The 23,690-nt window shown below is 28.9% G+C and overlaps 1 protein-coding gene and 1 long non-coding RNA gene across 4 annotated transcripts in view; one reads left to right on the top strand and one right to left on the bottom strand.

Moving 5' to 3' along the window:
• Positions 1–1,357: 1,357 nt before the first annotated feature.
• Positions 1,358–23,690, bottom strand: part of LOC111690485 (M-phase inducer phosphatase) — a 163,463-nt gene continuing 141,130 nt past the window's right edge. For 2 of the 3 annotated variants that reach the window (XM_046949179.1, XM_023452971.2), the window contains one exon: positions 1,358–3,515. In XM_046949179.1, the coding sequence (XP_046805135.1) occupies positions 2,027–3,515 (1,489 nt within the window). In that variant the 3' untranslated portion in view covers positions 1,358–2,026. Of the gene's footprint in view, positions 3,516–4,540; positions 6,115–23,690 lie in introns of those variants that run through there. The other variant, XM_046949180.1, reaches the window with a different exon arrangement.
• On the top strand, positions 7,152–16,040 carry LOC124419481. The gene is made up of 3 exons (XR_006940632.1): positions 7,152–7,410; positions 15,404–15,790; positions 15,850–16,040. It is a non-coding gene; the product is annotated as an uncharacterized LOC124419481 (long non-coding RNA).

Raw genomic sequence — 23,690 nt, 5'->3', positions numbered from 1 at the left:
TTAATTGTAATTTTACTAATTCAATAAAATTCATTTTGATTCATTTGATTGAATTTCGATCACCTTGGATCATAATATGATCATGTATAACAAAGTTATGATAAATCCAAAAATATAATGATGTTTAGACTACAATCATAATTTAACCACAACCATGTTTTTCTCCTACAGAGAATTATATCATTGTCAATAAATCGTTTAAAAACCAAAAATAAAAGTTTAAGATATATGCATTTCACATAAATGGTTTTTATTAGAAATTTATTATTCTCTGGAATTCGGAAGTAGTTGATAATTGACTAAATTGCTAATTAAGGACCCTATTCAAAAAATCTTCCGGATGGTTTTAAATGTTATAAATTTATTACTTTTCAAACATAAATACGTTTTTCATTTAAGAAAAAATTTCGAACTTTGAAAACCGAACATATTTACCGGCCGAACTTTCAAATTTACCGAAGTTCGGGTTCGGTACCGAACGAAATTTGGAGTTCGGTCGGACAAATACTTTTTAATATTATTTTTCAAGACTTTTATTTTATTAATAAGTTGTAATTTTTCTCCAAAAAGTTGTAATAAATTTCAAATTAAAATTTTAAATTGTTATCGGTAATACCAAATAGCAAAATTTCAACTAAAGAAGTGTTGTAAACCATAATAGGGGCATCCGTAATTTTGAGCTCATCGCGATAAAAATAATTCAATTCAAAAATTTCTGAAAAGGACCTACACAAATCCCAAACTATTTTTAAACAATTTCGATAAAAAAGCGAAAATAATATGAAATTTTTGAAATCCATTAAACAACATTTAAGATGTTAAATTTTCTTTGAAACATATCATTATAAAATAATTTAAAGATTTTTTAATTGACTTTAAATTTTATAATGATGTTTTTTTTTAATATTTATAATTGAATGATAAAAAATGTTTATTTTAAGAAATACAAATTTGTAAAAAATTTAAATTATTTTTGTAATCACAATTAAATTACAAATTTAGATGATTTATTTCAAATATATATTATTTTTCAAAAATTGTATTGCTGAAAATTTAAATGTATTACTGAAAATTCAAAAATAAGTAAAAAGAATGTTTGTTTGATTTCATAACATATTGTTTATTTTAAAAATTTTTAATGTTTTTTTGGAATTTTTTTTAGTTTTTTTTTAATTTGAGTTTTTAATTTTTTATATTGCATTTTTGATACAAAAAAGCTTTGCTTCAAATAAAAAATTTAAAATTAAATAAAAAATAAAAGTTAACATAAAAATAAGCGTAATTGTGCGTAAAAAGTTTTCAACTTTACGAAAAATTTTTGTTTAAATTATAAATTGTTAAGCTTGCTTCTTTGTTGTTTTATAATTAGAAACAGTTAAGGAGAAGAGACTTAGAAGTCGGATGAAAGCGGACGGACAGTTATACATACGTATTTATAGTATAATGCACACAATTTAAAAATGATTGTTTTTAGAAATTACAATTTAAAAATTTTAAACTATACACAAATTCAACTAAAAAAATAATATATAAAAATAAAAAAAGGATTCTAAAATATAAGTGAAGAGTTGGTTGGTTCTACGGATGTATAAATTAACTAAATTAAATTATAAAAATAAATAATAAGTAATAATTCTTAGAATCTAGAAAAGGATATTCAATTTGACAATTTGTTTAAATAAGCTTCCTTTGTTGCTTTTGTTAATATTTGTGTGTGTGTGTTTTAAGATTTTTACAAATGTCTGGATAAATTTAATTGATTGAATATATTATGGAATTGATAACATTAACATTCAATAAATTAAAAAAATTCAAAAAATAATTGTTATAAAATAAAAATACAAATGTGGTCTGAGCGTGGGAGGGGCGAGGGGTCAAAACATAAAAATCAACAAAAAGAACTAATAATAATTAAATAATAACTAAAAATGACAATAACAATGACGATACTTTTTACATAAATTTGTTTTTTTGTTTTTTTTTTTGAAGGGCAGGCAGTTGATTAGATACGATTCTGTTTGACTTTTTAAACCATAAGTCTTGAGCGAGATTTCTTGATACGTTGTGTGGCACCACCCAAACCATCGCCATTCCATGACTTTGACTTGGCACGGAAATGACGGTATTCCTCATTGTACGATGGTTCTAACATAGGACGGTATGAGTGAGGTGTGCAGTGTTCAACGTGAGTTTCGAAGAATTCTTTGTAACCATTGTGCAACAGATAGATTTCGGGGTAATCCAAAGCAGGATAGACGTTGGTATTGCGCTCACGGTCCAAGTTGCGTAAGAAACGCGACAATTTGGGACCGCGTTCCGATGAGAATTCACAATGGAAAATGATGATATTGCGTTTGTTACCCGATGCCTCATTGTTGCGTTGTTGTTGCTCAGTCTTTTGTTTGGTCATAAATTCTTCGATGATTTGCTCTTGTGTGTATAAATTCTTGGCACCTTCGATATGACCACCTTCGTATTCGTAGGGATAGCGACAGTCAATGATTTTATAGCTGGCTACTTTGTCATTGAAGTCACCGTTCAGAAGGCGAGCTACGGTATGGCTGGTAATGGATTTGAGATCACGATGGCGTCCCTCGATGAGAGGTAAAGCGTATGGTCTGCTAAAATCACCGATTAGATCGGGTTCGTCTTTGTTTTCGGAACGATTTAGGGCGGACATAATTTCGGCATCATTCATCGACATGCATTTGCGTAAAGTGGGGCGGGTACTTGTACTGGTGCTGGCCAAAGAGGAGCAAGATGATGAAGTGGCGGGTGAGGTTTTGCTGTTGCCAGTAAACGAGCCATCGAGATTCTCCTTTTCGGCACCGCGGTAGCGTTTTGATTGTATTGGCGAGCAGGTGGTGGATGGTGGCTCTGGACGCTTGAAGCAGCAATTGCCATTGAGGCGAGCACTAAAGGGTGTGGTGGCGGTATTGGCATTTGAGGCATTAACAGTTTCGGGAGTCTTTGGCTGGAATTGGGTGTTTTCGGTCATGCTCAGGCAACGTCTTACTGAAGGTCTGCGCATTTCTGGTGTTTTAACGGGAGAGTTTTTGATGATTTGGCCGGAAATTAAAGAACTCAAATCACTAGGGAAATTAAGACCATTTGATTGAGAGGGTTGATCCAAATTTTCCATATCAAAGAATTCCATATATTCATCATCCATAGATGATTCCATGGATCCTGTAGATGACATACTGTGCAAGAGACGGAATCCTTTAGAGGGTGTGTTTGTACTAAGGGTGGTGCTGCGGTTGACATTTTTGGCAGTCAAAGGGAAGTTTTTGCGTGACTGCAAGAATTTTGATTTCTCAACAACTTGGAAGCGTTGAGGAGATCCCTCAGGTGAGAGTAAACCCATAAACTGGGGACTGGCTGTGAAATGACGATTTTGACTGACATGATCATCATCGTAGAATGATAATTCTTCCATTGCCATGTCGGACATGGAAGCATCTAAGTTCAAACGACGTGAAGATGGATTACGTCCTGAACGTTGGATTTGAAAGCTAAAATTAAAAGAATAAAAAATATAAATTAATGAATTGTTTAAAGATAATTTTAAATTAATTTAATATTTTTACATTAAAATTCTAAGAGGATTATTTTCCAAAATAAAAACCGAAAACTGTACAATCATGTTGAGGGTAGAAATACTACTGAACATTGTAGAGCGCAGGAGTAACTCGAATCAGCAATTACACTGTTGTGACTATATGCAACTAAATGTGAGTGAATGTATGTGTTTGTGAGAAGGTTCATTAAACTCATCGTGAATACTACGACAACTAGAAATATATTTTATTTTATTCTGTGGAGGGTTGTTGGCTGGTGTTTGGTTGGCGTATTACAAATATACTAAAACACATGGTGTTTTGAAAAATAGTTGGAATTGGAAATTTTTTTTAAATTAGAAAAAAAATACTAGGGGTTTTCAATAATACAAAAAGTATAAGTATAGTAGAACGTGTTATGGGAACTAAACAATATAATGCAGATGTTCGCTTGAGACTGAACGAAATGTAAACAAAACATTTTTTTAGTTTTATTTTAAAGGAAAGTCTTCCTTGAAAGGAAGTATTTTTGTGCGACTAAGAAAGAAAAAATTGCTGAAGCAAGAAGTTAAAAAAGAACATTTTATAAGGCAGCTGCCTGGTTGTTAACATGAAAATGTTACGCTTTGTTGGCTGACTGAATGTTGGCCAAAAAGATACAACAACAAGAGCCAACATGATTATTGGGTCAGGTCGAAACTGTGATAAAACAACGGTGCGCTAAAATGTTACACCGGTTCGTTTTTTTTTTCATTTTTTATTATTTAATGTTTATGAATGAATTCCCCAAAACAAAACACATAAAAATGAGTAAAGCTCCCCTTTAGTAAAGAGTGCATGGACAAAAGCTTTTTTCGAAAAACTTTTGCTTTCAGTTGAAGGTTGTGATAAAAAATATATTTTTATATATTTTTTTATTTTGCAGGTAATCCACAGTTTTGCAAAAATAAAATGTTTATTTTTTGTTTATATTAATTTACCTTTGGCAATCCATAGCAATATCTCCGGATTCTTCAATAATTGATTCCCACATCATTTTGAAAGAATTTTGTTGTGTGTGTGTGTGTTATTAGATTAATATTGTTTAAAAAATTGCTAAAACACAATTTTTACACTTGGTTTTTTGTTAATGCACAAATTTTGAATATATTTTTAAAATGGTTTTTTGTTTTTGGTTGTAAAAATGAATGTCTTTTTTCAATTAATGTTCATATTGCAATTATTTCTTGTTTTATTAAGTACAAATTATAATTTTTTAAAAATTTTAAATATTCCAATTATTTGATTTTTTATTAAAAATTTATTTGTAAGCAGTAGTTATTTAAAGCAATCGCTGCTTTACTGCTGCTACTACACGATGACGAAGAGAAGAGTAGAACTCGAATGACTGACTTTCTTGAAGAACACCGAGTTTATATACACGACGGCAACGTCGAAAATAACTGCAGCGCTAACGTTCTATTCCTGCTCAAAACCCACCACCAAAAGAAGAATTCAAACAACAATAACAACAACAGAATCACTCTCTGCTAACTGAAAGCAGAGATGTCTGGCTACCAGCAACAACAACGACATTAACGAAATCAGCTGTGTAGTTAATGAAAGAAGAGATCACAAGACTGAAAAGTGAGAAAGCAATACTGCCAAAGGATCTTGAGATACAAAACAATAACAACAATTTCGAGCAGATACTGAAGTAAAACAATCTTATAGAAACAACAACATGTACAATAAAAACAACTATATACTATAAAATTTTAAAGTATGCAGCAAAATAAGAAACTTAACTAAAAAAGAATTGAAAGAGATCTTTAAAAGTGTAGAAAAAATAAAAACAATAACAAAAACATATGATTTTTGTTATTGTACAAGTTATGAGATTTACTTTTTGTTATGTCCATGAATACCTAATAAACAAAAAACAAAAAATATTAAAATAATAAGAGAAGAATCCTTTCAATTTTCCTTTCATTCCTTTTGGTAAAGAACAAGTGTATAACAGAGAAACTTTAAAAAATAGGAGAAATTATATATACATATGTGTATGTAGAAAAAACCGGAAAAATCCAACAGCAACAAAATAAGAATTCAAGAATTTTTAAGATATTATTATTGTTGTTTTTGAGCTACACCGGGGGTCTTATTAAATTCTTTACTTATTTTTTTTCTACTTCTTCAAATCTCAACTTTTAGGCAAACAAGGAAAAAAAATCTCAGCAAGTCATCAGCTGAGCAAAGGAGACAATAAAAAAATATATAATAATGACTTGCTTGGTGAGGGCCTTTTTAACATTATGTGACCGATCACATAATATATATTTATAGGAATATGTATTTTTTACTATTTAACTTGGCGGGGAACCCTTTTCGTTATAAAATAAAATTATATTCGTATATGATAATATCCAAGTTTAGGTGGGGCCCAGTAACAATTTCATTACTTTTTATTTATTTCGTTTTCAGAAACTATTATTATTAATTTTTTAATTTAACTACGAAAATTATAATTTAATTTATTAATTGTTCTTGAATTAGTCTTCTTTTCACTTTGGAGGCTGTATATTAAATGCCAAACTTAATTTTGGCGCGCAAGCTTTTATAGCTCCAAGCTCCCAAACAATGCAAAAACAAAAAAGATTAACAAATTTTAGTATATGAAATTTACTCTCAGAGAGCAGACATAAATATCAAATAAAAAAAGGGGAGCAGGGTATTCAATTGTGGATATTTTACAAATGTGGAGGTTTTTTATTAGTTGCTGCTGGCGTTTGGGTCACGCTAAAATATAAGAGAAATAAATATGACGGTTAGATAGTTTTTGAGCTACATTAAAAGAATAAAACTTATTTATAAGGTTTGTCAATTATGTATTAATATGAATCAGTTTAATGCTGGTAATGTTAGCTTTTCAATATATTTGTTAAAGGTCCAATAACTGGCGTTTTCAATATCTGTTCAAAAAAACTGCTATGAAACTTGTTAAACGTATAAACATGTTTTTGATGTTTACAAGTTTGTAAAATATATGGAGATTTTGGCCATTTTTTAAACAATTTGGTAGAGGTATTTACTTATAAATTGACAGCTCTGTTGGGGAGTAAAAAAAATGTTAAAGTGGAGCTCAGGTAACCAGCAAAAGGAATTATCTATATTGTCCTCATACTTTAGGTTTTTTTTCAAATATGTTTTTGTTATTGTAGCTATCATTTGTTCTTCTTCGTATGTGAACAAAGAAATTCTTCTTCAGCATACAATGGAGCTCCTCTTGTTATGCCAAGAGCCACCAGCTCTTATAAGTATGTGTGACTGTGGGCAAATGTATCTGTGTATGCGCATAATCTGAATCTCTGCTAAAAGTTTATTTTTTTTGCACAAAAGAAAAAGGCGGCAAACTTTGTAGAATAACAAAGGATTTTTGTATTTCTTTTTGAACGACGACAATGGGAGGTTGGTTGGATGGATAGTTGTTGAATATACTTAATAAAATACTTGAAATAAACAAGTTATATGCTAGTGGAGCACTTTATTTAATATTTTATTATATGCGTTTAAATTTTTATTTATTTTTTTTTTTTTCAGATGAACATTTTTTTTTCGTAAAACTGTTTGTGAATAAAAGTGTTTAACAAAATAAAATCACGAATTTAACGAAAAGTTGATATTATTGAATAATATCAAAAAAAAAAAAAAATAATAATAAATATAGAAGGTTTTATGGTTGCCATAAGAAATACATAAAATTCTTATTAATTTAAGTTTATTTAAATATATATTTATAACGCCAATATTTCTCCAAATTCTCATTAGGATGATCCAACCAAAATATGTTTAGAAATAAAAAAGTTTCAGAGTAAGGCCATTAAACTTTTGTTAAAGTTAAATATATGAATTTGCAAATTTTCTAATGATCATTGATGTATAATTATGACTTAAAAAATCAAAATTAAGTATATTGTTTTAATGGTATAACGTGCTTTATAGTAAATGTGTTTGTTGCTTGATATTTTTTCTAAAAGAGGGATTTTATAAAATTTATGTGTATGTTTGTGTGAGGAGTAAAAAAATCAATTAAACCTTGTTTTTATAATATCTACGTCTTGAGAAAATATAAGCAGAGAGGATCCACAAACAAAAAATAAATATTGCAAATATGTAAATTACTAAATAATATAATAAATTATAAAAACAAACGAGTTGTTAACACCAATGCAAACAGACATCGGTGACATCGTCGACCACAGCAAAGGCATTTATGTATTTTTATTATAAATTTATTAACTAAATTCCAATACCATTTTAAAAATAGTCAAGAGATAAAACGTATAAAATTAAAATGAACATAATGAAAATTGAATTCTGTACTAATTCTCTATGATATTGATGGAAATAAAAATGCTACATTAGTTGATTTTTTATTATTTAATTAACAATTTACAAAGCATCAATGGATTAATGTTAGGTGATTTGACAAAATTGTTTAATTCAGTAAATTTTTTAATTCTTTAAGTGCAGTTTTCTTCTCGTCTCAAAAAAATTTTAGATTTAAATAATTACAATTTTAAATGTTTTTTTTAAACATTAACTATATAGGGAGTTTTTCCCCAAATTTGTATTTCTACAATGACAGTTACTCGTTATGTAACAAGTTAGGGGGCCAACAGAATAATATATTTTATAATTTACTTTAAAATATATGCATTTAAAACATGTATTAACTAATCAGAAAAAGAAGGAGAAATGAAAGATAAAAATACATAATAGAAAAATAAGAATAAGAAATAAATTGATGATAACTAAAAGTAAAAGAAATGGAAAAAATCTCAGTGTCTTAAATAGTACACTAACAAAACAACAACCATAAAAAGGACAACCTTGAATCAGCTGATTGGAAAAAAGAGGATCTTTTGCACACACATAGAAAAACAATAATAATAACAAAAAAATAAAAAAATCTCGTGTCATGATTTGTTCTAACTGTTCAAGAAGTAGGGAAAGAATTACCACAATACAATCGGAGCAAAAGACCAGACGACTACATACAAAGTGTGCCTGTGTAGATGACACGAGGATTCAGAAGGAAAAAAAAGAAGAAACACACAAGAAACAAAAAAGGATCGAAGAATAGCGCGCGCAAAATTTCGTAAAACAATCTGTTAAAAGGACTACCAGAAGACAAACCATCAGAAAAATCTAACAACACTAGGAGGGGTGTGTAAACTCTATATATGTATATCTTCACACAAATACAATAATACACACGCAAGCAAATGCATATACAAAGTGCAATACAAGGATAATCATACGAATGTCATGTTAGAGGCGAACTATCAACTACCAAGTGCAAGACGGCTAGGAAGAAAATTGCGCCAAAAAGAGGAAAAGGAAAAAATCTCAGCAATACAAGAAAAAACTCAAAAGCAAATACTACATGAACTGAGATTTTTTTCTTTAATTAGTTGTAAATATTAAATAGAAGACCTTTGGGAAATCAAATCTATGTGTTGCGAGATGTATGTGTGAGTGAGTGGGCTTTAAGATTAGAAAAAATATTAAATTTTATATTCATCTTTCATTCTTTCACCATCGGTCGAGCTAAGAACATGTCTAGTGATTTTTGACCTTTCCTATCGTAGTTTTGTGTGCCCTACATTAGGGCTGCAGTACAAGGCAACGTAATTTTTAATTCAACAAGTGTCGAAATAAAAAAATATTTATTGAATAATAACTATTTTAGATTCTTATATGTTGTTTCTAGATAACGTGTGAGTAGTTTGAATTAAAATTTTACTTGTATTTTGTTTTTGTTACAATAACAAAATACAAGTAAAATTTGTGCTCAAACTACTCGCTCGGTATCTAGAAACAGCACATTAATTCAACAAATATCGAAAGTGTCTAATTCTATTTAAAAGTAATTTCTTTAAAGTAAATATAAAAAAAGTTTTTTAAGCTCTAAAAAATTCTCAAAATTTAATTTTGATCAGGGGACATATTAGTCTGCCCCTTAGAGACTTATAAAATTGAAATACTAAAAATTTAAAATTTTAAAACTAAATTTTATTTCCGATGTTACGAAATTCTCGTAATATTCTTTAAGAAAATCTGAAATTATATTACATAGTAGGGTGTTTACAGTATGTTCAAGATCATATTTATTCATGTTATGTTTTTCAATTATAATCATAAATTTCATTGAAATCACATATAAATGTCAAAATAAACGATTCATTTTAATAGTTCAAACGACAATCAATGAACAAAAGAAACAACATTCAGATAACAAAGCACGATAGAAGGGGGAGAACATTTAAATATTTAAATAACATTATAAAGTCATTTTTAACTACATATACACAATTTTATCAATGAAAAATTTAGCTACAGAGAAAACCAATCAGTGAGAGTAAAAAAGAAAATATATATAAAAAAAACCAAAATCAATTATAGCAAGCCAGGGGTCAGTACGTCAGTCAGTCTGACAAACCAATCCACCAGTAGACAAATGCAGCAGTTATAGCAGATCTGAAGACTTCACAGCTAATTGAAAAATAAAAGAATAAATACAATAGAAGCTTTAAAATTAGTTTGTTAAATAAAGAGATTCTTTGCGTTACTGCTTCACAATTGAATTGTTATACACAAATTAAATTTATGAAAGAATTAAAGAATGTATAAAATATGAAAAGAAAAGAACCACCAGACCCCATTGTACCCGCTTTTCGTTGTTGCTGCTGATGATGATGATGTTTCTTTCGTATTGTACTCCCTCACTACTTCCGGAAAATTAGAATAATAACATAATTATCACAACTATTTCGAACAATCTAATATTAATTCATAAATATATTTTCTCACACAATAACATAAAATTTCCCTCCCCCTTTCTTAAATTAAATAACAAAGCTTTAGTTTCATAAAAAAGTTTCCAGTAAAATATTTTACAATTTTTTTTCTTTTTTATATTGTCTTATTTAAATTGCAAACATCAACATTTTTTTATCACAATATAAAGTTTTTATTTTAATTTTAGATATTTTTTTATAAAACACACGTCACGTATACCATTTCCTTACAAAACAAGAAACTTCTCAGTTTTGTTTGTTAAAAAAAAATTAATTTTTGGCGCGCCATGTCATTATTAGTAAAATATTATTTACTTTGTTATCACTTTTAAATCTTATACGTTCTAAAAGGAATGTGAGAATTTTGTTGCACTTTTTCGATTTATAATGTTGATGTCGTATTTCATTTAACAGTCTAATTACTATTTATTGTCTACTGAATTGCGAAAACTAGGTACTCTTTATTAAACATACAATGTCAAGGATAGATGTAATGCTCCAAAGAAGACTTTTACATTTTGATAATTTTTTTAGAAAAATAAATTTTGTATTGTATTTTTTAAGTGGGGGCCTTATATAAGATGTAGGATCAGTTATTGACCGATCTTCATAAAATTTATAGAGAAAATTTGCGCATATTTAGCTTATTTATGTCAAGTAGATATAATCGCATTTTCATATGTCAAAGCTATTTTTCGGAGGGCCACTGCGAAAACGCGGATTGATATTGCTCATTTTCAATACTGTACAAACCTTACCTATAGAAAATATTTGAGGAAAATTCGGACTCTATCGTGCTTTCAACAGACGGACTGACATGGCTAGATCGTCTTAAATTTAATAGGGACCCAGAATATATATGTATAAATTTGTGGGTCTATGGCTAATATTTTGATTTGTTACATACGGAAAGACAAAAACTTTTTTGTTAATAGGTTTAAAAACATCGTATGTGGGTATAAGATATAGATCCGTTTATAAAACAAAACTTATCTCTTCGCTGTGGAAACTAGGGCCCAAGTTTGCAAACATTTGAGTTGTAATAGAGGGGATACAACTCGTATGTGGGTATACGATATAGATCCGTTTATAAATCATAACTTATCTCTTCGCTGTGGAAACTAGGGCCCTAGTTTGCAAACATTTGAATTGAAATCGAGGGGTTAGACTCAAAGGTGATATGAAGTCTACCTTATCACCATAGGATGCGGGAATAGCTCAATTTTTTGAAGGAATTTATTAACTGTTTATTGAGTCAATATATAGTGAAAGGTACCTAACTATATTCCGAGTTACTGGCAGGTTCTGACCGTTTAGAATTTAGAAAAGGTTTACATTCTTTTGCAGACCACCACTGTATGTCTCGATCAGAGAGAAAATATAATATGTGCAATACACACTTTTTCATATTAAAAATGCGTGTCTATTAGCGATATCGATGTATTTTTCTATTAAATATAAATAATTTTTAACTGAAATACTGTCGAAAATATTATTGCTGGACTTACCGGAACTTTTTGTAATAAAGAAATATAATACTGTAAGAAAAAATATTGAAATGTGTTTCGACTATATTATGTAAATATAAATTAAAAATCTGCCATTGAAAGTAATAAAAACCCCCAAATATTTATAAGTCATAAGATCTAATAAATTCACTTTAAGAAGGAAAACATTTCGTCCGTAATATCCTTTCCCAGCCTTAAAAAAAAAAGAAATTGAAAAAAATGTGAATACAATAAAGTGATGAGAAAATCTAAAATATAATTTAGCCAGGGGACAGTTGAACATTGTTTTTAGAGAACAGTATATCTTGTATATCGCTGCTTTGTTTTATTTGTTTTCTATTGTTTGAAGAAAGCTGACAGTTTCTTAAATTGAATCAAAGTTATGACATGACTTTGTCTATCAAAAACAGAAAAAGGCTCAAATGTAGTCGTCGCATGTTCATTTTACGTATACCAGCCAGCCAACAAACAAACCATCCCATTCAAAAGGGGAGGGAGCTGTAAGTAAAGGAAATTATTAGATTTTGTTACCATCTTACCGTAGGTGATTCAATTACAAATTTATGTGACAAGGGTTTTCTTTTAAGTTTTTTTTTGCATTTCTAATGCAACTTAAATGTTTTTAGGTATTCCTGTTTTATTTATTTTTTAAGATGCTGTCCCAGGTATGATGGGATGCTGCAAATAGTTTGTTTCAGAAACTAATAAAGCGGATTATAATCTAGATATTTTGAAGAATTAAGCATAAACATTTGTAAACATTTACAAATATAAGAGCAGCAGCAGCTAAGAAAAAAATATTCCCAGGATATAAATTTGCCAAATAAAAAGTTTAAAACAATCTGCAATATTTCAAGAATATGTTAAAGATTCTTTAAATTATAGACTTTAACTTTTCAAACCCATACTGTCAGAAATAAATACATATTGCAGATACATTCAAAAGGAAAAACTGATTTATCAAATACCAAATCTTTAAACACTACAAGTGTTGATTAAGATTGTAGTTTTTGCAGTAATTCTGGAAAAAAAATTGTTTAAATAAAACCTTTGTTATCCTTCATATAGTTGTGGGCGTTTTTTGGTTTGATAGCGATTCTTGCACAAAATACGCCTTCTCTGTGGATTTTTCTATTCTTTAAAATTTTTGCATTGTGCAGGTTACTTATTATTATTATATTCTATTGTTTGTATATTTGTTTTTCACCAAAACATTGGTAAAAAGTCAATAATAAGAATACGTGGAAGCCAGGGATTAAAAAATATTAGTGTAAATCCTTGTTTGTGGCAGGTATTACACAAAGAAAAATGATTATTCTATTCCTTTCATAAAACTCAAATATCTTTTGTTTTAATATTTAATTATTCGTTATCATAGAAGAACCGGAATATATCTTAAGTATTGGTCTTCAACTGCACAAAATCTGATTATCTATGGGTATCGATCAAAGACTTTTTTCAAATAACCAAATTAACGGTGTAATTATGCATATGTGTGTATGGAAAAAATCAATAATAATGCATTAAAAAATTAAATATGTTTAAGTAGAAAATTGATATATTAAAGTAAGAAAATTATGTTGTTAGCATATTTCTGAAACCTGTCAGAATTAAAAACAAAATTTGTTAATTAATAATATTATATATGCTTCTGAAATGAAAATAGTCGACGTATTTTTTACATTTATTACGTAGAACCGAGTACAACATTCCTTGTAAATTTTGTTTTAGGACAATGTAGATTGTGTCTTCAGTTTTACGTGATAATGTTCTATAACTTCTATATAACATCCATTACTAGATCAACTCCTAATACTATGTCTTTTATAAACTTTAAAATTTTTATTTTTCGAAATTTTTTTCTATATTTTCGACTACTCTAATACCATTCCTACACAATAAAATTAACTGTTTCTTGATTAGGCATTAATATAAGGTCTTTGGTTTCCTCAACACTCCGATAAATCTCACAAAAAATGTTTTTTAAATAGCTCTTAAATTCAATTTTACAACAATCGAAGTTTAAACTTAAAACACAGCTTGAATTTGATTTTGAGTTTAGTTTAATTCATTCTTTAATAATATTGAATGAAGTGTTTAGTCGCAATGAAAAATCTTCTCAAAGAAAAAAATATAAAGAAAGAATGAAGAAAATTTCCCGCCAAAATTTGATTCACAGTTATATGAATTTCTATTAATAGTCAACAATATAACCTGCTGTGTGGGAACCCAATTTAACAAGGCAATTGTTTGATAATTTTTAAAAGGACACTTTTTTTCTACTCTTCGTTCAACTTAATATCACAACATGTGTCAACAACTAAAAAGGACATTCGCTCAACACTTGTACAACACATTGTGTTTGCAAATTTTCATTTTCTTCTTTCTTTTTTCTGTTTGTTTTAAAAAGTTCTCGCGTGTTTAGTGTTGTTATGTTGACAATTATTGTTAAATTGTTTTCTTATACAAAACTAAAAACTAAAGACACTTGACTATTTTTTTGATTTTAATATAATAGCTCTACGATTCATATTGAGTTTAAAAGTGGCCACCCCACCGTGTTAAACCACTTGAGAGACAATATCTCTAATTCTATTTTCTATTTTTATCTAAGACTATTGCAGTTTTATTTATTTGCAACAAAAGCTATGAACGAGTGCTAGTACTTGAATTAACCAATTTTAAGAATGGAAAAGAATTGTGTCCCACAGCATCTTTTTAAAATATGCAAAATGTCTGCTCAGCGTCTCAGCAATTGTTGCCTTGAAAATTTCAAACAAAACAACACTTGACGGTTTCTATTGTCCACATTTGTTGCCATAATTGTCATACTATTATATTTGTTTAAAGAACTTTGTTTTAAATGTTTCTTTTTTAACAAATGGTATTATAACAATGAAATTATACTAATCTTGCAAATCTTGTTATTTTCTTCGAATAATAAAAAACATTTTCTGATATCCATTGAATGGGATTTAAATTCTAAGATTTCTAACAAAGCATCGACTTTAAAAAAACTTCCTAGCTAAATGTCTTGTACTTACAAAGCAACTTACTTCTAACTATTACTATATACCATATGAATTACTTAGAAAGAGTTTTGTAATAACTTATATAAACTGTATATGTAAGTACTTACTTTGTAGACGCAGTGCACGTGTAACTTTTTATTAGCAGGCGATTAATTCCCTATTTGTAAGCGAGTGTAGTAAAAAATATCATCGTGTTGAAATGACTTAAAATGTTATTGTGTAAGTTTATTTTACTATTTTGACTATATTCGACATCTAAAATAGATAAATTCAAGATAAAATTTTCGAATTTTGTTTTCGAATATTTTGATCCGATTCTCTTAGAATTTAAAAGAAAAAGCTAAAATCTCCCAAAATATTGTTTTTTTTCATTCATCTTGAACAAAAATGTGTTATTCAATTTTTTTTTATTGGATTTGAATGATGGAGTTTATTTTTTACATAAATTTTCCCTATTTCAGGTTATAACTCGCTAGGTTTCCGGCTCTATTTTGAAAGATAACCATAATTTAAATAAGGCTTATAATAAAGTTTGGCTCTAATCGAACAAAATTTAGAGACCTTCATCAATGACCCACTGGTGCATGTTACCTTAATGAAAGATTCCATCTTGGTACCTCTATACTGCTCGAACTATAAGCTGATGATGGTCAAATGTATCCTCAGTCTTTCATTGCAATGATTTGACATAAAGTCGAACCAAAGAACCACATAATCTGGTACCACGAACATAGTCTTGCCTTGGTTATTGGAGAGGTCCTTTCTGGTGCACGTCATGGCGTCGGTTTAAACCCATATTGACGGGAAGAGAAAAAATCTCTAGAAGTCTTGACATTGAAAAAATTAATGTATTGTTGACATTTTTAATTAACACATTTTTTCTAAACATTCAATTTTTAATTTTCAGGTGGAAATTTATAATAAAAAATTCGAAAAATCGTTCAAATAATTAAAACACTTGATAAATAAGTAATAAACTAAAGTATGTGGATACTTGCATGTGACACTCCTTAAGATCAATAATATACATAACTGGAACATAATTTAAGTCTTCAAATATTTATGTATGTAAATGATGACTATTATGAATATTTTTATGCTAATACCCTGCACTCTTTAAATTAAAAGCTTTTTAATAAAATTATGAATATTAAACTGTTATTTACAATACTGGCGCAAGTGTATAAGTATTGAATAATTGAACATCGATTTAATTAAAAGATTTATGGTGCTAAACGATATGACCAAACAATTTTCAGCTGTATTAGCGTAATGATCGAAGGGGGAACCTATATATTGTCATTTGCTTAGATGTCACGAGGTACGACGTGTTGGTGGTTTGCAGATGTTAATTAAAATATTGATTATTTGGCATAATGTTGAAAGAAGGGGTTTGTTTTACAACAAAAGTACATGAAGTTACATTTGGAAATGAATTAAATATGATTGAATAAATATTGACAGTTCTTTGGAAATAATTGGGGAGCTTAAGGCAAACAACTAGAAATCGAAAATAAGGGTTAAATCCATTTTAATAAGACAGGGTCTTCAGTAGATTTAGGTTTTTGCTGTTAATATAATAAACAAACACTCGTACTTTCAACAAATAGTCGTCAGCTGTTTAGTTTCTTTTTTTTGTGGTGGCGTCAATTTGTAATGTTTTGTAGAGCAAAGTAGAGCTTAACGGGTATTACAAATATTTCTTTAAATAGTTTCTGTTATTTTAGTTGTTGTTTTCGTAGCCAAGACATTTGCCGGATTCCTTTAACGGCACGAGCTAAATCTATTTATGTTACGTAGGGGTTGAATTGAGTCTTAATGCAACTAAAATGTGTCACATTCTTATTATATTCTTCAAAAGAATATAGAGCAGAAATAAAAAAAATATTCAAACCAAAACCAGGTGAAGAAAAAAAATTGGCAAATATTAAAGTAGTAGATAGATATTGATACTTATAGACCATACACATTAATATTTATGTGACACAACACCAATGGTTTGCTATCGACCGGTGTTGTGTCCGTCTTTCTTTAGATTTGCCATTTATGTTTGTATTTATTTACGAGTATTAAAAGTTACATTTTATTTCACTACCAAAAAAAAAAAAAATCCTCCCCTAAAATGCATTTGTATTAAAAGTCTATCATCAACAATAAACGGAAGAAATCTTAAAGATTTTGTATTGACTCAAATAAAGGGAAAACAATGGACAGTCGGAAGAACAGCCAAATAGATTACGAAGCATGCGTGTGTGTATTTACGCACACATTTCAAAATCAATGATGTATAAAGTCAAACAACATTGCATTTGTTGGACACATTTTCTTTACGTGAAAATGCAAGATGTTGCATTTTCAGCGCAATTTTTGCGTAATTTAAGGTATTGTAACAATTTAGTTAGATTTTCATTATTGTTAGCTCGTGCTCTTGCGTGGAGGCCCGGTGTTTAAAAAAAAGAAACGGTAAAGGTGTGTTTTACTTTTTCTTTCATTTTAAAGATAGTTTATGATACTGTCCTCAATGTCCTGCTGCTGTTGTGGTCAGTTGTGATTTGTTTGAATATTTTATTAATGATCATATGTATTTATATATTAAAGATTCTTGAATAGAATAATACAAAGTTTTATATAAAATTGGCCACAGTAATGGAGAGTTAGCCAGCTGTGACGTCTTAAAGTAATATAATACATTTATTATAATTTGCAAAGAGCATCAATTGTTAATAATGGTCAAGTCGGTTTAGCAGTGTGGTCCAAAAAAACTAAAACTTTTGTGAATTGGTCGTTGAAAGTAGGAATTTTTAGCGAATTTCAGTTTTTTTAAATTGTAAGCAAAGTAAAATCGGATGTCTGATTCGTATTCAGCCCTCAGATCTGTAGAAATTTCTTTATATTTTCTTAAATTGAAAATACATAATTATGTTTTTCCAATACAAATAAAAGTAAAACACTTCTTCTATTTTAAATGAAAAGTTATGAAAATTACATTTCAATTTAACATCAGACACGCGACAACTAAAATGCATCTGTTCCGTTAAAAATTAATCAAATATAAAATAAACATTAATAAATAATGCTGAGCAAAGGATTTAAAGAAACTAAGGGGAAAGTAGAAAATACCAAATTCTGCGCAGGCGTAAAATAAAGAAAACATAAAATCACTATATAAGAGTTATAAATGAATAGATGTCAGCATTATAATAAGATTTGCAAGGACCTTTCTGTAATGATGGTATTGTGCTGGTGGTAGCAATGATGATGATGGTGGTGTTTGCTGTAAATCCTACTATATCCTTTGAATTTGATTGTGCTATATATTAGAAAAATAACACGTGATATTTTGAAGGAGACTTTAGTTATTGCTGAGGACGTTGACGCCGCCGCCGCCTTTGCTGCCGCTGCTGGTGTATGAAACCAAAAACAACTGGAACGATGTGTTTATTTCAACAAAACAAACACAACAAACGATTGATTCGTTCATTTAGAAATGCTTTCAAAAAAGGATATTTTATTACAAACACAATAAAAAGGATCTGAATTGAATAAAAAGCCCTTATTTCTGCATTCGAATAATACAAACAAAAATGGTCCATAACAACACTATTGCCACCACCACCATCATAAAAATTGACACGAATACAAACAAAAATATAGAAATTAAATTTGCTTTTTCCTATGGGGAGTTAAGGCAAATTGAATACGGAATTAGAAATACAACAAATACAGAAAATAGTCGAAATAAAAATCAAAACAAGTGCTGAACAGTAAAGGCAGCTGTTACGCATGCTATCCATTTAACCATCCTTTGAAACAGTACATTAAGTACAGTGCACACTCAGACACTTTGGCAAAATGTTCGCTTAACTCAGCTTGAATTGTTGTTGTGAGTCCTGGAGGGTGGTGGTGGTGCAGTTGTTGTTTTTCTCTCGCTGGTGTAATTTAATGCATTAGAAATGATGGTGGTTGTGTGTGGTGCTTACAAATTTTATATTGGGTTGTAGTAGCAGCAGTTAGTGGTGGTGGTACTGTAAAAGCAACCCCAACCTTTTAAAAGGATAAATTACACAAAATATGACAAAAACAGCTTTTTTTTCAAACACACAGCAAAAAAAGGACAGGTGATAGCAAGCAAATCTGTAACGCGTGCTTATTATTACAAAAGTTGCCAATTAATGCCGAGTGGTTTACGCGAGGGATAATGATAATGCGGGCTTTTGTTTAAGTTTTTTTATTATAATGTTTTTCTTTTTCATAACAAGTTCATGAAGGGATTCAATTATCATTTTGAAAATCTCTTACGCTTTTTAAGCATTAAGAGTATTTTGGACCATAGATGTATGTATAATGATTTACAATATCGTTTTTTTTTCTTGTTTGCTGGAAAATTAAATCAAGCATTTTCAATGTTAATTGGATGTAAATGTGCTTTGTAGTACAGTTTTTAAAAGCTTTTTCATTGCAGCTGCGTATAGACTTTGCTGTAAATAGCTAGTAAATAGATATGAATAAACCATTGTGCCATTTTACACGCCATCGAACATAAAAGTGTATATTTTGAATAAAGCGGTTATTATTCCGTTATGAAGAGTTTATAACAAAGCTTAAACTAATAACATTTATTATAAAACTCCATGCAGACCAAACCTACTCTGCATATCGAAAATGCTTCAAATGAGCTAATCGAAAACGAGGTTTTGGAAATTCAAAAAATTCCATATAAAACCCAATACCAGTTATGCGAATAAAATGTGATGTATTTTTCATAATAATGCCGAATTGTGCAAATTTAAGTAATTTTCTGACAGGGACAAAATTCGCCAGCGTAATCAAAGCCATTTTTAAACTAGTTAGTGTGACTTTTTTTCGATGTTAAAATCATATTCTGAGTGAAATAATGGACCGATTTAATCCTGGTGTAATAATAGAAATTTTATCGAATTATCTTTAAAAAGGACTAAGGAAAAATGATAGATAAAAACAGATAGAAGTATTTAAAAATCGTCAAAATGTTACATTTTGAGGTCCTACTCTATCTTAGTCGTTCTGATTCAAATTCATAGTATAAGGAGTTCATTGCTACGTCTACGTTAAAAACTTTGTTCATTACTGATAAATTCAATAAAGTTTTATAATTTATTTGTATCACCAAGAACCAACAGGCAACTTCCTTACAAAGGGTATGTATGTGGTGGATTAATTATTGATCAAAATTTTACCATTGCATTTACTCAGACATTTTAAATTGCTAGAACTCAATAATACAACGGTTTTCCTATAAATTTTTTTGTAATTTTCATCATATTTTATTTACCCAAAAAATATTCCCATCAATTTTAACGAGTAAAAGATTTAATAGAAAATCAAATATTGATTTAAATTGATTTTTTATAGCTGTAAGAAAATAATAAAAATTAATGCCAAAAAAGGTAAAATAACACCCAAAATATTCTTGCTTAAGGATTGAAAGAAGATGCTTAATATAATGTTCAATAAATTAAAAGAAATTAGAGTAAATACCTGAGAAATCTATCATAAAGATTACCGAAGGGTGAGTTCTAGACAGATGAGAAAATATTCTAACATCTTTAGATATTCCAAGTGAAAAAGAAAATAAAATGATTGGTGGTGCTAATTTGATACAACTTATGGGATGATAGAAATTATTAATTCCGTACTTAATAATGTTGCATACAAAATATTTTGCAGTAAGTAGGTAAATGGCAAATGGGGTGCAAGATAAATTTGCAATAAATCCTTTTCTGCCAAAATTTACATCGATCTTAATGGCATGTACTTTCTTTTACCTTTGTGATCCTCAAAAAAAAGGGACGTTAAAATTTTCATTTTTATTCATTTTAAATTTATATGACAGTAAAGCCTTCCTTTGTTTCTGACACATTTCGCAAGGACAATAAAATAATGGAAACTAAATTGAAAGCACAAACACTTTTCTTCATTTTCCTTTTTTCCCTTCAAACAAGAATTCGATCTTTAAGAAGTTTGAAATTTATTGATATTTGCTTTATTTAATAAAAAGGTACAAGGAAAATGGCAGATGAATGTCAAAAGTAGATAATGCAAATTTCTATTATAAATATTAAAAGCAAAAAGAAAACCTTTAAATATTTTTATAAAAAACTTCAATTTCTTACATCTGCTCATTGTTGTAAGAAATTTGTAAACACGAAGTTCTTAAAACTTTTGTGATGCAGAAATAATACTTAAACAAAATTTTATAAAATCATTTTTATTTATTAGCAAAATAAAGCTTTTTCTCTTATCCTTATTTAAAGCAAATTCAATTTTTCTAACAGCATCTTAAAAAATAAGTTTCTGTATCATTTAACTTTACCAAAGAAATTTGTTATATTGTGTTTACTTTCTGCAAATTCGTATTTTGCAATCATTTGATTTTTCCGCAAATCAATTGCGAAAAAACACAAACAAAACCATAGGAGTTCTATGTTTTCCTTCAAACAGCTTTCATTAGGAAAATAAATAAATATTACAAAAAAAACAAGAAGAAAAAAATTCTCTAACCTTTATTTTCCCTTTTCAAAACCATTCATCATTTGATGGAAGGAAAACACGTTTACCACAATGAAAAATTTGCCAGGGAATTAAAAAAAGGGTTTTTGCTTAAAGAAATCATTTGCAAAAAAAAAAAAAACACAAAACAAATAAAAAATGCGAAATAAAAGAAACAAATGTATCAATAGATTTTTCTTAATTGAAACCTTTGCGCTTGCCTGCACACAATTTGCACAGCACACATGCAGCAAGCACCGCATTTAGCGCAAAAGTACGCATGTGCAAGTTACTTAAGATCTGAACCCTTTTATAAGAAAGTGAGAGTGAATGCGAATATCGAATCTTAATCAAATATATCGATTTTTGTAACCCCCTTTCTTAGGCAACAAACATTTGTGTCAACCGTTGCAAGGATAATGGAAAGAAAGATTTACGACTGTTGCAAGCCTTTGATTATTGCCAATGATTGTCATGTTAATTGTGCAAAATATGAATTTTATTGCCCTTTAACAGAAAATTCCTTAAATTTTCGTATTAGCATTTTGCTTATTGAAAATCCTTTAATTGTGTTAAAGAAAATAAAAGAAAATGTTGTTGGCATCGAAAGGGCATGATTAATTTTACTCACAATACAAGGCTCACTATGGAGTTTAGAGTTTAAGGTTAAAGTGAATTTTATGCTGATTTCTTTTGTAGGCTTTCTAGAAAAAAATTTGCATTTTCCAATTCGTTAAACTTGTACAAATGAAAAATTTTAAAGCTGACAATTTGATTGACTTTTTCTTTTCGATAATGTGAAAACAACGTAAAGCTTATTTGGCTTATCACTCTATATGATCTTGAATTTTCATATTTTTTCTTTTAAAAGGATGTGTTTGACACACTTGGATTTTGCAGTTACCTTCGGGATGCATAAATATTTCTTTTTTTTGTCGTATGTTTAGCTTCAAGCGGATTAGCTTATTTTTGTTAAGGATAAATGGAGCCTTGCTGTGTTTTTCACAGCTCCTAATTAGTGAGAGTTTTATAATCGCAGAAATTTGCATATCAAATGAAAATGTAAAGAAAAATACAATTTATATTTTAGTTAATTATTATCGCTTGATTATGACATTTTTTATAGAGTTGACTTTTGTCACGGAAGTGACATGAAAACAGTATGAATTTTATTGTGTTGTTTGTTACTTTTGATTTGGATATGAATGTGGTGGGTAATTTCGTATATAGTATTTCTGAATAATAAACATATTTCTTTAGATGCTCTAAGTAATAAAACCTAATCAAGTATTAACAAATTATTAAAAAAATATGAAAAATAAGATGGGCCTATTCTTATAAATTTTGCTAGAATGCTTTACGTTGGAGGGGGACATTGTGTGGGGTCTAGGGATAAATTAATCCCAATCATTACGAAAATTGACTTTTATAAAACTAAATTTTGCCAATTTTCGGACAGATACAACAGATGCTAGGCAAAATAATAGACAATTTTAACCATTTACAAAATGCTTCATTAAAATATCTTGAAAATTACGATCTGCACCTATAGCTAAATGGACTCAGAAAGTGGTTTTGAGCCTATTGGTATATGTGCTTATAATATGCACAGTAAAATGGGAAAATATGCATTAAAAAATATAATTTTGTGAAGGTACGTATTAGTAGATATTCAGATCTTAAGTTTTTGACAACAAATATACAGGCTTTTAAGGACTGCATTATGTACTATAATATCTCAAAGAGAATGATATATATAAATATAAAGACTAAGAAACAACTTAATAGGTTAGGTTGATAGGAGAATGTATACTACATCAAATCCGAAGAAATACACCCAGGCCACTATCGGGCCTGTTGTGCGCTCCAATTCATAAAAAAAGTTGTTCACTGAGGGCGGGTTTCTTACTCCTCGGTTAAACTAGGCTTAACTTGCTGTTAGATTAAACTCGGAACAAATTTAGGCGGACTTTAACCGATGATTGTGTTTTTCAGATTTAGATTTAAGCTCAGTTAACTTTGTTAGTATTGCGAACACTTGACTCAAAAACATAAACAATGAACAGCTGTTTTTTGCAAACAAAACTTTTGTAAAATGGAAAATTTTGGAAAAATGTTAAATAAACATTTAAAACAATAATAAATAAAACAAAACAAATCAGAAAATTGCAATTTACTTAAAATATTAAGTTTTTGTTTTTGCGAAATCATTGTTTTATT

Source organism: Lucilia cuprina, chromosome 4 (assembly GCF_022045245.1).
Source record: "Lucilia cuprina isolate Lc7/37 chromosome 4, ASM2204524v1, whole genome shotgun sequence".
Lineage (NCBI taxonomy): Eukaryota > Metazoa > Arthropoda > Insecta > Diptera > Calliphoridae > Lucilia > Lucilia cuprina.
Note: the sequence above shows the minus strand (reverse complement) of the source record. Positions and strands in the feature narration are given on the sequence as shown.